At 41.7% G+C, this 16,359-nt stretch overlaps 1 protein-coding gene across 3 annotated transcripts in view; it reads left to right on the forward strand.

Moving 5' to 3' along the window:
• Positions 1–16,359, forward strand: part of col4a5 (collagen, type IV, alpha 5 (Alport syndrome)) — a 65,376-nt gene that overhangs the window by 36,939 nt on the left and 12,078 nt on the right. For all 3 annotated transcript variants that reach the window (XM_030753637.1, XM_030753638.1, XM_030753639.1), the window contains exons 14-39: positions 191–244; positions 350–406; positions 676–720; positions 817–870; positions 947–988; positions 2,381–2,474; positions 3,104–3,388; positions 3,571–3,660; positions 3,851–3,921; positions 4,048–4,239; positions 4,321–4,489; positions 5,093–5,185; positions 5,276–5,380; positions 5,569–5,666; positions 6,055–6,205; positions 6,293–6,406; positions 8,885–9,052; positions 10,459–10,548; positions 11,346–11,492; positions 11,575–11,673; positions 11,762–11,851; positions 12,500–12,639; positions 12,756–12,882; positions 14,007–14,186; positions 14,272–14,322; positions 15,410–15,595. In XM_030753637.1, coding sequence (XP_030609497.1) covers positions 191–244; positions 350–406; positions 676–720; positions 817–870; positions 947–988; positions 2,381–2,474; positions 3,104–3,388; positions 3,571–3,660; positions 3,851–3,921; positions 4,048–4,239; positions 4,321–4,489; positions 5,093–5,185; positions 5,276–5,380; positions 5,569–5,666; positions 6,055–6,205; positions 6,293–6,406; positions 8,885–9,052; positions 10,459–10,548; positions 11,346–11,492; positions 11,575–11,673; positions 11,762–11,851; positions 12,500–12,639; positions 12,756–12,882; positions 14,007–14,186; positions 14,272–14,322; positions 15,410–15,595 — 2,992 coding nt within the window. The remainder of the gene's footprint in view (positions 1–190; positions 245–349; positions 407–675; positions 721–816; positions 871–946; positions 989–2,380; positions 2,475–3,103; positions 3,389–3,570; positions 3,661–3,850; positions 3,922–4,047; positions 4,240–4,320; positions 4,490–5,092; positions 5,186–5,275; positions 5,381–5,568; positions 5,667–6,054; positions 6,206–6,292; positions 6,407–8,884; positions 9,053–10,458; positions 10,549–11,345; positions 11,493–11,574; positions 11,674–11,761; positions 11,852–12,499; positions 12,640–12,755; positions 12,883–14,006; positions 14,187–14,271; positions 14,323–15,409; positions 15,596–16,359) is intronic.

The following is a 16,359-nucleotide window of genomic DNA, read 5'->3' on the forward strand; positions in this document are numbered from 1 at the left end:
AAGAGAATGGATGGATGGATGGATGGACAATACAATTACTGAGCAATAAATTATAGTAGATATGAAGACAGGAAATATAACCAGAATGTATTTTATTAAGTAGCTTTTTTTAAAGCTCAGGTAGACACCACTGAACCACTCAAATAGATTTAGTTCAAAGTCATTCCATGTTTTTCTGTTTGCTCTGAAGGGTGACCAAGGACCTCCTGGCCTTCCAGGTGATCCAGGCTTCCCAGGTCCTCCGGTAAGTCTCTACAGTCCCCTGAACAAAAGACAAGACACATGGTGTTCAGCATTGTTTTTTTTCTGTCAAGTGTTTATGGCGATCCTGCTCTTTATCTGATTGTAGGGTCCCTCTGGTGGCCAGAAAGGAGAAAAGGGAGAACCGGGAGAGGTGGGCAAACGAGTAAGTACAGCTCAGGAATTTCAAGCAAATCCTGTCACCAAACCTGATCCATCACCTTGATATTGCAAAAACGCAATGGCAAATTTATTTCTAAAGGTGTCAGCATGTGTACAAGTGCAACAGCAACCTCAGTGGAGATTGACTCTTTTTTTGGAGCCAGCCTCAAGTGGCCAGTGGAGGAAGTGCAGTTTTTGCCACTTTCACATTGGCTTCATTTTTCAGCTCTGGAGGATGCTCCTCTGATGACCCATTTCTGTTTCCTCTTGCAGGGTAAACCAGGCAAAGACGGTGATCCAGGTCCTCCGGGATTTCCAGTGAGTTCTGCCAACAAGTGGCACAATTTATAATGCGATTCTAAAATTCCTTATCTACGTGTCTTAACTTTCTTATATCACTTTTGTCACAATCAGGGAATCAAAGGAGAGCCAGGCTTGCCGGGCCTTCCAGGCCGGGATGGCGAGAGAGTAAGTTTCCTCCAAATGTTTTGTGAATTTTAATCTGACAAGTCAAACTGTAATGCCGTGGTCTCTCTATTTTCAGGGACAAAAAGGTGATCGTGGATACCCGGGTCCACCGGGACAGGTGAGTGAGAATTCTGGGTTTAATTATTTATAAATTATGTAGATCAATCTTGAATTCTCAGCACCAGCTCACAGTCTTCTTACATATATACAATGCTGTGCAAAAGTCTTCACTTATCACTCATTTCTTTTGCTTTGACTTTCTTGTAATTTTTTAAAAGTGGTCTTGAGCAGTAGTTTTCCAGGCTTTCTGAAGGACTTCCAAAGTTTTTCTTTGGACACTGGTAGTTTTTTCACCCACTTGCAGTCTAGTCCAGATGAACTGCATCTTAAAGTCATGGGACAAAATCCAGGAAAGACCTATCATGGTTTGGGGCTGCATTTAAGCCAGTGGTGTTGGAGATCTTGTCAAAACTGAAGGAATTATTTGAGTTGACTATTAATAACCTTGATCCCAAACATACTGCAGTAAAAGCATACCTGGATAGAGAAACACAAAGTGGAACACCATCGGTCAAGGCTACAAATCTACCTCCCCAGAGCCCGGATCTCAACATTACTGAAGCAGTGTGGGATCATCTTGACAGAGAACAGAACAAAAAGCAGCCAAAATCCAAAGAAGAGCTTTGAATGTCCTTCAAGAAGCCTGGAGAACTATTCCCGAAGACTGCTTAAAGAAATGAGAAGAAAGCTGCCTCAGAGAGTTCAGTTTGTGCTGAAGAATAAAGGTGGTCACACCAAATATTGATTTTCAAGCTCGTTAGAATTGTACAAACTCAGTTTTTGCCTTATAGGCCGTATTTCCATTTATGTTTGCACAAGTTTCAATAAATCACTGATTTCCTGTTTTCCAAGCAAAATATAAAGAAATGATGAGTTCAGGACTTTTGCACAGGATTGTAAGTTATAGTGGAAGACTGTGACTGTACTGACATGTACATGTACATGTAACCATAAATTAAGACGTGTGCTTGATAACAAAAATAAAACTGCAAAAAGAGTATCCAAAAAAGAAAATGCAGAGAATGTTTCTCATATAATTGGCGTGCATTTCCTCCTTCTGACCACTGGGTGGAGACATTTCTGTGTTTAAGCTTCCTTTTTGTATGAAACCATGAAAACAATTAAAGCCTTTTAATTTTTGATAGCTATTAGCCATGTTAATGAAGCTATGATTCTTTGACTGTTTCATTATTAAATTCAAAACTGAGCTGAAATTAAGAAAGTGTCATGAAAAAATATGAGTGAAGTCTCCACAAAGAAGAAATGTTTCAGCGTGTCTTACTTTGATTTAATTAGATTAGCCCATTAGCGTCCTTAATATTTATTATTTATTTGTTTAAAAACATTAAAAGGAATTTAGAAAATTGAGTCCAATTTATTGAAAGTTTTAGGCAAGTTTAGTGAGTGAGAGTTTTGTGAATTTCATTCATTTATATTATTGCCCCATCAGGTTGTTGGCAGGCCAATAGGGAGTCAGGTGGGACCTAAAGGTGAGCCTGGGTTACCAGGAGCACCTGGACCCGAAGGAGATAGAGGAATACCAGGTAAGCACAAAACACACAGGCACAAAATAACCATGCATATTATTTGCACTCAGATTAGTTTTAGGCTAGTTTATAATATACCACAGTACGAAGTTTAAGCACAAAAATAGGCGTGATAGATGAGCAATAAATGCAAATAAAATGTTTTAAAAGCTGAAATGTTATTGAGTTGAGTGAATTTTAGTCAAACCCCCCCACCCCCACCCCCCATGATCACATGGGCTATACTTCTTACCATAATAATGCAATCACAGAGAGTGTCAATACTCTCAGTGGTTTATATTCATTATGATTGTAGTATTTCTTATTCCTGGTTCTAACTTATCCATTTGCTTTTGAATTGATATGGTGAATAAAGTCACTAAGGCTCATATGCACCCCATTAAGATCTATTGAGATCTGGTAATTATGTGCTCTAGAACTTACAGAGGATTAGTGCCACCTAAAGACTCTACTGCCAGGAGGCTGGGGGATAGCACTGCCAGCCACCAGTATTTTTTCTTTTTAACGAAACTTGTTTTTCATAATTTTCAGACATTTCATTTTGGATTAAAAAAAAACAAAAACAAAAAAAACAAATTAACTGATAACATTAGCTGGACCCTAAAACTTTGTCCTCCTGTCTCCAGGCTTTACAGGACCTCCAGGAGCACCAGGACCCCCAGGTACTGGTGGTGGTGGCCAGCCTGGACCTCCAGGTTTCCCAGGAGAAAGAGGTCAGAAAGGAGACATGGGGCCTCCAGGGATCTCTTTGCCAGGTACTCCAGGACGTCCGGGGATTCCTGGATTGCGTGGTCTACAAGGGCCCCCCGGACCTCCAGGCACTTCCACAGGTCAAGGCTGCGTACCTGGACCACCTGGGGTTCCTGGTTTACAAGGAGAGAGAGGTTACCAAGGAGAGACGGGCCAGAAAGGTGGGGAAAATGTCTAAGACAAAATCGAAGTAAACTGTTACTCTGAGACTGCTGAAATATCACTGACACCCGCCCCCCCCTCCCAAAAAAAGAAACTGTGTACTTTAACTGTATGATGATCTCTCATTTTTCTGCATTACTTTGCATAAAACAGTGACATTAATGATCTCATTGTGTTTTAGGTGAGAAGGGCGACACCTGTGTGAACTGCATGGGAGGTGTTAATCCCATCCCTGGCCCTCCAGGACCTCCAGGACCGTCCGGATTTACCGGTAACACCCCCAAACTTTGTTTCAACCAGTTGGCATTAGCAAGCTTTTCCTTTCCCTGACTCCGCAGTAGCAGATTAAAAATGCTCAGTGGTTCTTCTGTAGTAATATTAAAAGTTACAGTGAAGACATTAAAAAGTGTCGTACACTTTAGGACAGATGTGTTTATCGTCCTTCTTTTTTTCTTCATCAGGACCTCCTGGTTCCCCAGGTTTCAAAGGAGACAGAGGATTCCCAGGAACACCTGGCTCTAATGGTCCCATTGTGAGTAATTCTTACATTTCCAATCCTAAAATGTTAATTATTGTTGTGGAATAGATACAATTTGGCACTGATTTAGAGATTTAGAGAAATAACATTTATATATACTTTTGTTTCTTTCCTTTCCAGGGTCCTCCTGGTCCTCCAGGTCCTGTTGGCTTTCCTGGACAAAAGGGAGAACCAGGTGACCCTATCAACGTCAACGGTCTGAAGGGAGAGAAGGGTGACACTGGCTTTCCCGGTCCACCAGGTCTGCCCGGTCTGGATGGTTCGCCCGGTCGTGATGGAGCGCCTGGACCTCCTGGGCCTAAAGGAGCTCCTGTGGGTGGCTTTCACTCAGTCTGTTCATAATTTATATGGATTAATCCAAACAGTTAACTAATGTATTTGCAACTGTGACAGGGCTCATTGTTAGTGAAAGGAGAACGAGGGCCCCCCGGTGACCCAGGTTTCCCTGGCAATCCAGGAGACAGGGGTCCCCCGGGTCCCCCTGGATTTGGGAATCAAGGACCTTCTGGAGAGAAAGGTGTCCAGGGTGTCTCGGGAAGACCTGGAACTCCTGGTGCACCTGGTAAAAACATCATTTTAGATTGATAATATTTCCCTTCTTCAAACTATTAGTCAACCTGTTTTTAACTGAAATTATTTAGGACTTTTTCACTGCTTTACCTGCCGTCAGAGAGCTCTTTCTGAAAAGGAAGTAAAGCCAAAGTAAACGCTCCTTCTATGGCTTCTGTGAGTATGAGCTGCAGAGGAAAGTCTGGGCTGGGTTTGTAGATTGAAACACTGGCATGTCTTTACCAAAAGAAACAGTTTCTATAACACAACAAAGCAGATTATAATTGATCTAAGTGATATTTTCAAATTCTTTTTGAAAAATGTAAAACTCAGTATACCCCCCAGCTATAGCCTGTTGGTTGTTCGAGTGTAGTTGCTTCATGTTTACTGATAGGTTTATTGTCATTAAAGCTCAAGATTATTTTTTTCCATGTGCTTTTACTTTGAAATAGAAGGCATTTATTCGCAGCATGTCAACATTAGGAAAGCATAGTGAAGTAGAATCAATATTGATTCTTCCCATGGGCTATTTGATGTCCATCTCATGTCCACCTTTCCTGCTATCTGCTCACTCAAAGCATCCAACCATTTAGCTGTGTGTTTTCTCATCATGAAGGTGCTAAAGGTGAACCGGGTCAGACAATGACAGAGAAAGGGAGCAAAGGAGAAAGAGGTCGGGATGGCGAGCCTGGGCTATCCGGTTCACCAGGTACACCAGTTACTGTAAAATTATCTTTTACATTCACTGTATCTGCAATAACACTCATATCTGGCTCATTTTGTGATTTCCCTTTGCCAGGTTCAGCAGGTCAGCCCGGACAGCCTGGTTTCCCTGGTTTACCAGGATCAAAGGGTGAACCCGGACTCCCAGGCATTGGACTCCCAGGACCTCCAGGACAAAAAGGCAAAAGATAACAATGGATATCTGCTTATCTGTCAACGTGTTCTCTTTCTACCTCTATTTTCTTATCTTCCCTTTACATGCCCTGTGTCTTAACACACTCTTCTGAGTACATCCTTGCATCCCCCACTCTCCCCTGTCTGTCTTGTTGTTACCTTTCCACCCTCACACTCTCTTTTTTCCTCTTCCAGGATTCCCAGGTGTCCCCGGCCAGGCAGGAGCCCCTGGAGGACCAGGAAGACCAGGGATAGATGGACGTCCCGGTGAGCCTGGATTGCCTGGAGTGAAGGTGTGTGTACACATATATTTTAACAGACATAATAGATAATTGTGAATGCCAATCAAATTTTTAACACCATTATTTAACCGTAAGGGATATTTTAAAAGGTAACCAATATTACAGTACAGTGAGGCTAAAACAAGGCTAAAATGCTCCTCACAGTTTGAAAATGAAACTTAAGTCAATATTTTTTATGTTAAACAGTTTTTCTGGGCAACATGTGCCCCTCCTGAACCTTTAGAACTTGAAAGACAATTAGTTTATTTATTGAACATATTTTTGTAGTAAATACACCTCAAAGTTCTTGTTATGGACTAATATATTTAATTAACTGTCTTGCACTGTACTGTTATTCCCTCCCTATGTGCCTGACATTCTTTTTGTTTATATATGATAGGGTGAGCCTGGTTTTGGACTGCCTGGTTCTCCAGGTTTAACAGGACTACCGGGACCTAAAGGTTTCCCTGGACCAAAGGGAGATCTTGGTTTCCCTGGTAGTCCTGGTTCACCAGGCCGGCCTGGAAGTGACGGAGTTTCAGGATTCAAAGGTATTCTTCAGATTGCGTGATGTGTTTTAGAACTAAATTTAAGATGCCAAGACATATGAGAGAGAGCTTCATCTTCTCTCTGTGCAGGTGACCCTGGTGCACCTGGTATACCTGGACCTCGTGGCCCACCTGGACCCCCCTCTTTTGGTACACAGGGTCCCCCAGGACCTGTGGGACCTCCAGGCCCAATGGGACCACCAGGTAAGTCACAAAGGGTTGGACTGTAATGAGATAACTCTGAATATGATTGCAGAATATCCATCCATATACTACTGTTCAAGGGGGCAGCAGTCTAAGCAGAGATGCTGACATAATCTCTTTCTATGTGGTTCTATCCCCGGGTTCTCGTTCTAGTAGGACATGCCCGACACATCTTACAGGGGATGTGTCCAGGAGGCAACCTAGGCAGATGCCTGAAGGGCCTCAACTGGCTCTTTTCAATGCAGAGGAATGGTGGCTCTACTCTGAGCCCAAATGGCTGAGCTCCTCATTATCTCTCAGGCCAAGCCCAGAAACACCTAAGTTGAAGCTCATCTCTGCCTCTTGTATACAGTCACTACTCTTGTTTCAATCGTTATCCACAGTTTGTGGTCATAGGTGAGAGTAGGGATGTAGATCAACCTTATTTCCATAATGTGACTGCTTCACTTTCAGGCTCAGCTCTGTAAAGCATCCTCATTACTGCTAATGTTGCACCAATCCATCTTCAGCTCAGTGTTTCCTGCACTCATGAACAAGACCAGACTTCTTCAACTCCTCCACGTGGAGCAGCAATTCATTGCCATCCAGAAGTGGGAAATCTTTTTTTTTTTTTTTTTTTTCTACTCCACAGCTGACGCTCTACGTGGCCTCGGACTTGGAAGCATTAATTCTCATCCCAGCCTCTTAGATTTCTGAGGTCATGGTCTGACTGGCAATGTGAGCCAAATCCTCACTGTGGGAATACAGTAACATCGTAACATTGGGCCCCAATATCCCATTTTCCCTCTGTGCACCCCATAGGACATGCCAAGGGGTGTGGTCATATACTCCAAGTCCTGAAAGTACATAAACTGGTTGAGCAAACGCCCACTGAAGTGAAGTGAAGTGTCCCCGATAAGGTCTGAAGCTCTCCTCTATCAAAGAGTGTGATGCCCTGGAGTTGAGCCACTTCGTCTTACTTTGCCAATCCAGAGGCACTGTTCCCAGTGTTGATGAAGCATGTCAACCAAGACAGCCCCTCAACATCTGAACCCCCAGGGGAGGGGATGAGATTTGCATGATTAGTTTTTAACTACCTATGTAACCTTAGCAAACTGTTCCTCTTGTTCCCAGACTCTGCTTGCCCCTTGGAAGGTCTGTTAGTGGTCTGAGGATATCCCTGTATTCCTCCCACCATCCAACAGCACTTCATCCCTTGTGTATACAGCGTGGGAAAGTTATAGTCTTCCTTCTTCTTATGGCCAGTTTTGCACCTATGGCCAGTTTAGAATCACCAGTCTCTTTGGGCAGTGGCAAGAAGCTGGAGCAACTGCATCTAAATTCCACTAAGAAAGGCCCCAGCTGGCCAGTGGATTCAAACTCAGGACTCTTCTTGCAGTGAGGCAACAGTGCTAACTGCACCGCCATGCTACCTACAGATTATATATACTCAACTTTTGTTTTTGTGTGTGCTTGGATTGGAATTGACACTGCTTTTCTTTTGCACCTTATTTGTACTATGAGTTTACAACTGTGAAATATCTGTTAGCCTGTTCAGCATGACCAACCACTTTTTTAGCAGTGTTTGTAGCAGTGTTTGGTTGTGATGTTGATATGGTGGTCAAGAATGCAATGCAATACTCCACTCTTTCCACGTGAGTATCCCAAAGCACCTGTGCACCAAACTCGCACAAGCACAAGTCACCATTTTGGGTGCGTTGGTGATCAAGGTCTTTCAATGACAGTTTCCACACCACTACACTGCAGCCTTATCTCAATCTGGGAGAACTGTTCCATTTTCATCTTGTCTTTACCCCTCTTGTTTTTGAGAGACCATCAGGAATGTGACTTATCTTTCTAGGCTTTAGTATCACAGAGCAGCACGTGTCAAACTTTGACGGCTACATCTTTATTAGCACACCAGTTCTAAACTAACCACACAGTATTTCTAGTCACAAGCATGTTTTCCCACCACATTCCTTGTTGAAAAACACACAAAAAAAAACCTCACAAATGTACCCATATCCAACAACGAGCACTCTGAGCATGCATTAATTGTTGTCAAAGTTCCTGCCGCGCTTGTTTCTCTTGAACAGCTTTGGTGCATATCAGAGTGTTCGAAAATCAGCATAGATATTTTAATGCATTATACTTTGTTCTCCTCATCTCTTCTGCTCCGCTCTGATGGCAAGGCGAGAAAGCTATCGTAACCAACGACTGGCGCTAAAAGGTGTCATGTGACAATGTGATTGAAATTTAGCACAGATTTTTTTTTTTTGCATACTTATATTTTGGGTTTGCATTTTAGTATTGCTTTGCCTATTTCAAGCTCTACTTTCCACATATAGTTTGTGTTGTGTGTCTTGAAACTAAAAATATACATTTTAAAGTGGGCTCATCACCAGGAGATTAAAACCCAGACAGCATTGGATGAAAGTGTTTGTTTGTCTTCAAATGTTGTTCCTGTAGCAAGATAATAAAGTCTTCGTATCTTCACAGGGCTCCCTGGAGAAGATGGCGGAAAAGGAGACCCTGGCCCTCCAGGTCTAGACATCCCAGGTCTGCCGGGAAACCCAGGAGCTCCAGGTTTCCAAGGTACCCCAGGACCGATTGGACCACCAGGACCACCTGGAGGGCCTGGACAGGATGGTGCGCCTGGATTTCCAGGTAAGCTGTCACTCTAATATCACTACCTTATGGCTTTGAAGACATATCTTTACTCATGTTGAGAGCTTTAAAACAATTAAAAATAGTTTTCTGTCAGGATTTTGGAAGGCATAGGACAAAAAAAAACTACTGACATTTGGCAAACATCAACCGTGTATCATCCCACGCGTCTGCCATTCAGACCGCAGTTAAAAGCATTTGGGCATATTAGGAATTTCTGAAATCTACATCATGAAATTGTGCCAACATGGCAACCATGAGCAGCCCTTACATTCAAATAATTAATTATTTAATAATTATTATTATCTGGAAATAAACCTGAAATGCTCCCAAATGTCAGAATAACAGGAGAGTTTGCTGTTATTCTTGTTCTGCTCATTTTCCATAGATACAGTACTGGGCATACAAGTAACACCTGCAATCAATTTTAATTGAAAAATATAATGTCTCAAAAAAGGATTTTTTCCAGTACCTACAGGTTAGAGACTTTATCAGGAGAAACACTACACTGCTGGTCTGTCAGGATATCTCAGAAACAGAAAGACAACTTTTTTTGACCAAGCCAGCGATTTCTATTAGCATATTCTACAATGCCCTTAAATATCCCAATGCAGATAAAACATTTTAATTGAAAGATCTGTGGGAAAGAGAACTTGACTGTAATATAAGGGATGATGAGTGGATTGATGCCTGGAGGAATGCAAAAACTTAAAGTGTTTGAAACTGAGTCAAAGCGACTCAGCTTATGATTCTTCACAGATCTCACATCTCGCCTCACCAAAGGCAAAAATTCAAACCCATCTTATCTTCACAGTGTTTAAAATGTAAAACTGAGATAGGCACTCTTACACATTGCTTCAGTTGTTGAAAAGTTCAATAATTTTTTTTTTTTAAAGAAGTAACACCTGACTGTTTTTAGTGTTTCATGAATAACACCCAATGAGAAATTTAAAATTAATGTTGACACAGAAGAGACTACCAAATTACAAACTGGTATCAATTCAAGTACAGTTTGTTTACAGACTACCTGAAGACTTAAAGTAGTTTCACTAGCTAACTAGCTAATTAACCACCTTCATAACTGGCTGAAAGTCTGCATGACTGAGTATCCAGCCAGCTTGCAGGCTAGAAAATTTACTGACTGTTTTTTTTTAGCTCACAAAGTCAGCAGTAAATGCAAAATGTGGCCAATAAAAGTTGCATATATGGGCCACATCTTTGCCGCACATTAACACACACAGTAACAATTAGCAATGACTGAATATATATATATATATATATATATATATATATATATATATATATATATATATATATATATATATATATATTTTTTTTTTTTTTTATATATGTATTTTTTTATTCTAACTTTCCTTCTCTGCTCTACAATGCTCAACTGGCTGCAGGTGAGAAAGGTGACATGGGTCCTATAGGACCACCAGGACCGGCAGGAGGACCAGGGATCCCAGGAGGACCTGGTGCTTCTGGACTTAAAGGTATTATCACACACCATACTTAACTCAAAAGACAACTGCCAACTTTTGGATATAAATATGTACAGTATGCAAAAGTCTTGAGCCATCTCTCATTTCTTTGTACTTTGCTTCCATGACGCCAGACTTTTAAAGCTTTTCTTTGGACATTGGCTGCTTTTTTCTAATTTACAGTCTAGTCCTTGTACCTGGCTAGAGGAATTATTTTTTAAAATCCACTTAACACTGCCCTATGAGTCAAGCTCAATAAACTAGTGTTGTGTGTACACGTAACAAACAATTAAGCCAATAACCAATTTTAAGTTGTATCTTTTGGCACTTTACTAGCAGCCTTTAACAAAAATACATAATTTGTTCCCAGTTCTTTAGTCAAATCTGTGAAAAATGCCTAAATATGACACAGTTGAATGGACTATAGTATTTTATAGTATAGGCTTAGGCATGCCAAATTACACAAGAACTGGACTGTAGGTCACTGGCAAAATGTCTTATGGAGTGATGAATCCAATTTTGAACCATATCATTAAAATATATCCCAAATGATATTTTTTTATACAGCAAGAAAAAGAAAAACTACTAATACAAGCTTTAATAACTTTAGCTTTAAAAACTAGATTTGAGGTTTTAAGCTATGAGGAAGAATATAAAGAACATCGTGTATCTCAACAACTGAGGAATAATTTGTAACCTCTGTTGTTGATATAATTAGATAGAAGTTCAGCAGCTGCTCACAAAAGCCCACTTTTTTGATACCGACAGCAAAAAAAGGACCACCCTGATTTTCATGTTGTCATCCACAGGTGAACCTGGATTCCCAGGTAGAGACGGTACACCAGGTCCTTTTGGCATTAAAGGAGAGAGGGGAGACGTTGGCCTCCCGGGATTGCCAGGAGCTAGTTTTCCATCACAGGCCATAAAGGGAGAAAAAGGAGACCCTGGACAACCAGGTAGCGATGAAAACATTTTCACTGCCCTCAATGAGTTAAAGGATTCAATTAAATCTTACATGTCTGTGTTGGTTTTCTACAGGTGGATCAGGTTTTCCGGGTCCCAAAGGTGCTCTTGGTCTCCCTGGTGACCCCGGGATTCCAGGAACAGACGGCCGCTCTGGACTCCCTGGACCTCCGGGTATGGATTTGCCCCTAATGCATATGTACTAAATAAAAGTACATAAACAGATTTTTAACATGCCATTTTTTTTTTTTTTCTTTTTCAGGTCCTAAAGGAGAGCCTGGTAGCCCAGGAGGTCCAGGTGTTCCCGGACCTCCTGGACTTAAAGGCCAAATGGGAGACATGGGATTTCCAGGTGCTTTTTATCACTTGAACATTGATCTTTACTGACTGACACACTCATGATTTAAGGCCAGGGTTGTGTGCTGCAACATGCCTATAAAAATTAATATTCTTCAGTTATACACAATATTTATTAAATGTTGCCGTCACTGAAAATAGAGCATAGTGACTTGTGACTCCTTTGGCTGCTAAGTTTAATTTGATAGAAGTCTTGATAAAATGCTCCTGTTTCTCACTTGATTTATTACCTCAGTAAATGTTTTCCTAATTAATTTATAGTTTTAACTCTTTTTTAATATACCATGATGTTCATTCATAGTTGATTTGTAAATTACAGTTCAGTTTAGAGGAAAACACACAATGAAGCAGGATATGCTTTCGGGCAAAGCTACTCTGTGATTGATAGGTTTCTACATGGTGTCTACATGGTGTCTACATAGTGTCGTTGGATTTTTAGCCCCCCTCCCACATACTTTGGCTTTAAAAACCAAGATAGTGATAGCCAAAGTGGTGAACTCAAAGCTTTACATTGCTTGCCCACAAACCAGTGATGCACTGCTCTGTTGGTTAGTCTTAATAACATTAGAACACCTGATTGTGCATCTTAATGACTCTTTTCAAACATTCATTAACCTCACTTCTCCTTTCAATGAAACCACAGGTCCATCAGGGCTGAAAGGTACATCAGGACTGCCAGGTACACCAGGATCCCCAGGAGTGCCAGGATCACCTGGTTTCCCTGGAGTCAAAGGTGACCCAGGTTCTGCTGGCATTGGACCAGCTGGACTACCTGGACCCAAGGTGCATAATGCAACCATTCAGTTTTCCTGGTAAAAATTGCGAAAAAAAAAAATTTTTTTTTTGCAAAAGTGCATATATTTTGGTGCACATGTAAGTTTTTGTTACGTCTCTTGTAGGGTGAGCCAGGCCAGCCAGGGTACACAGGAAGTCCAGGACAGAAAGGAAACCCGGGATTACCAGGTTCCGCAGGTGTACCAGGAAGACCGGGCGATAAAGGTGACCCTGGACTCCCAGGATTTCAAGGTAAATCTGGCCACAGCAGATTTTGAAAAGAACAATAAAAACCTCACAGTAACTGAAGTTAGTCACTGATTTTGAACTGTAAATACAGAAGGAATTAGAGGGAGAGGGAATTAGACTCCTGCATGTCATCAAGGTTGCCTTTCAAACATTTAGAAAACTCAAGCCTGTGATAAGATATTTTAGGCAGTCATAGGTCTTTTTATATCACAGGTAATATAAGGTGTTAAAAAGAAGGAAAAAGTCCACTTTGAATTTAAGACATGGTGTTAAAATAGGTAAGGGGGGGGCTTCACCTACGAACGCAAGGCTATAATCTTGCAGGCAGCCCAAAATTGGCATTGGCTCAGGTAATTACTGCAGATCTAAAGGACTGCCCAAAGCGGTGTTTGGTCTGTTGTTTCAGATTAGATTGGACTGAAACTAGCATAGCATAAGCTAAAAATATTCACGATATGATGTTTATATTTTATTGGGACTTTTTTGTGTTAAAACAAAGCTTGACTGTGACAGGTAAACAGGTTTTTTGTGAAGGAAGTCACCTGAAACACTTTAATTAAAAAAGTAATTCATTTAATGTATTAAAGAATCAGAAAATGTACACACATGCATGTGGGGACACAGAGTAAGAGTGTGCACTCTCTGTCTCTCTGAGCCCGTGTTCCTGTCTAACCAAAACATTTTTATACTGCTTGTTATCTAAGCATAAACAATCTCTGGGCGCTATGAGTTGACCTTCGTCATTCAGTCTCGTTCTAGCTGGTTTTTCATGACCTAGATTCCTCTCAGTCAGGAGCACATCTTCTTCCTGATGTTCTAATTTAATCAATACAGTGAAATCTTGTCCAGATTAATTACAGAACATGGTGACGTTGGTGATGTTCTTATTGTACGTTCTGTGGCCGGTCCTCAAGATAAGATGCACTGAAAGAGAGAAGTTAGTCTAGAACTTTCTGATCCGTTGCTCTCTGTCTAATGTATTATTTAATTGTTTATCATTCATTTGATTCACTGTTTATTAATTAATTTACTGGAGTTTACCTTTAAACATTTGTCCTTTATTCACTGAGTAAAAAATAATCCCTAACAACTGGTTCAAGGATCTTCTCTTTCTAATTTCATGTCAGGTCCTCCTGGTATACCTGGTCCTAAGGGTCTTGATGGTGGACCTGGTGGCCCAGGTTTCCCGGGAGCTCCTGGCAGACCAGGACAGCCTGGTCTGCAAGGAGCACCTGGACCATCAGGAGACAAAGGTCAGGCAGGTCGGGATGGGATTCCAGGACCAGCTGGAATCAAAGGAGAGCCAGGTGAGTCACGGGCTCTCCAATTATTCAAAATTGCATTGCTTTATGTTACTCAAATATAAATATTTTTGATTAATTTTCTCTCCAGGGCTTCCAGGTTATGGTGGTCCAGGTCCTGCTGGAAGTCCAGGACTACCAGGTGAGTTACCACCAGCTGTACTCCATATACGCTGATCAAAAAAATTAAAGGAAGACTTTAATTACAAAATGACCTCCAGCAGGTCACTGGTGTGAATGTCTCTGACCAAACAATCAGAAACAGACGTCATGAGGGTGGACTGAGGGCCCAACGTCCTCTAGTGGGCCCTGTGCTCACTATCCAACACCATGGAGCTTGACTGGCATTTGCAATAGAATGCCAGAATCGGCAGGTCCACCACTGGTGCCCTGTGCTTTTCACAGATGAGAGCAGGTTCACCCTGAGCACATGTGACAGACGTGAAAGGGTCTGGAGAAGAAGTGGAGAACATTATGCTGCCTCTAACATCGTTCAGCTTGGCTGGCTTGGTGATGGGTCAGTGACCCACCACCAAGGGACACACAGACCTCTACAGGCTAGGCAATGGCATCCTGGCTGTCATTAGGTATTGGGATGAAATCCTTGGACCCACTGACAGACCCTGGAGCAGTGGGTCCTGGGTTCCTCTTGTGGCTAGAATATGCAGGCACTACCTGGAAGATGAAGGAACTGACTGACTGGCCCCCCAATGCTCGCCTGACCTAAATCCAATAGAACACCTCTGGGACATTAAGTTTCGGTCCATCCAACACCACCAGGTTGCACCTCAGACTGTCCAGACCCTGGATCAGATCTAGGAGATGACACAAGACACCATCCATCGTATCATTAGGAGCACTCCCCAATGTTGTCAGGCATGCATACAAGCACTGCACAAACTCCTGAGTACCATTTTGAGTTGCTTAAATTAAATTTCAGTAAAATGAACTAGCCTGCTGCATTTTCAGGGTGTCTTTGAATTCAGCGGTCTGTAGGCCAATAATTTTCATTTCCATCAGACGATGTGGCATAATTTCATTCCAAACACATTAGTCTATATCAGTATTAATATCAGCATGTTTTTTTCCTCATGGAGATCTGATGTGTTTTCAAAGTTTTCCTTGAATTTTTTGTGCAGTATATATATTCACCAGTGGGGTTTTTTTTTGGAGGAGGAGGAGGATTATTTTCTCAGCAGTCTCTACTTTGTCTCTCTCCACCTGTTAAGGTGGTAAGGGAGACCCAGGTCCTCCTGGTCCACCCGGCAACCCTGGTTTCCCTGGTTCTAAAGGAGACCCTGGCATCATTGGTCCCCCTGGTCTGCAAGGTCAACCAGGGCCTCCTGGGCCTGTTGGGCTGGCTGTGCTAGGCCCTAAAGGTGACGTAGGACAACCTGGACCACCCGGAAGATCAGGTAAAGCACTTTGACAGTATTCGCCACCACCTGTAGTGCTTGAATTTGCTGCGTGGTTTTCAGATGATGGTCAAGTTTTACACTAGCTATAATTATAATAATAACTATATTGTGAAATGAATATTTTTCTTTCCCGGCTTATTGTTGTTGCTTATATCATTCTGTATATGAGCTTAAATAGCATGTTGCTAAAATCAAACCACTGATGGATCAATGGTGATCTGCCAAATGTTAAGATGTTAAGCAGTTTTTTTTTTATGTGTAATTATGTCCATCCAAGTAGAGTGTAATGTTTTTTTTGTTAGTAAAAAAAAAAAAAAAAAAGAAAAGATAAATACCAGCTTGTAGTTCATGGTCCAGAGCCACTAGCATTGGCCACAGAGGTGGCCAATTACTATTTTGTGAAAACCAGGCAGCAAATGGCAGGAAGTTGAATGCTTCCTTCTCCTTGTCAGTTTAATTTGCATGGGAGGTTGTTGCACCAATCGAACCACAAGTTTGAGAGCCGTGTGTCACTGAGCACCAACACACCTGTCTGATTATTGTCAACACCACCACCGTCTTCTCATAAGCAAATGTTCAGGTGTTCTCCTCCTCCTTCTCATCCTCATCACACACCAATCACTGTTTGCCTCTGGGGTTATGACTCCATCCCAAAAAAGCACGTGTTTGTGTTACATTGTCGTGTCCTTGTCATCATCCGTAAATCTTTTATTCATCAATCCGTACATCCTTGTGTCTCCTCATCCCATGCCCTCTTCTCC

Source organism: Archocentrus centrarchus, chromosome 18 (genome assembly GCF_007364275.1).
Source record: "Archocentrus centrarchus isolate MPI-CPG fArcCen1 chromosome 18, fArcCen1, whole genome shotgun sequence".
Lineage (NCBI taxonomy): Eukaryota > Metazoa > Chordata > Actinopteri > Cichliformes > Cichlidae > Archocentrus > Archocentrus centrarchus.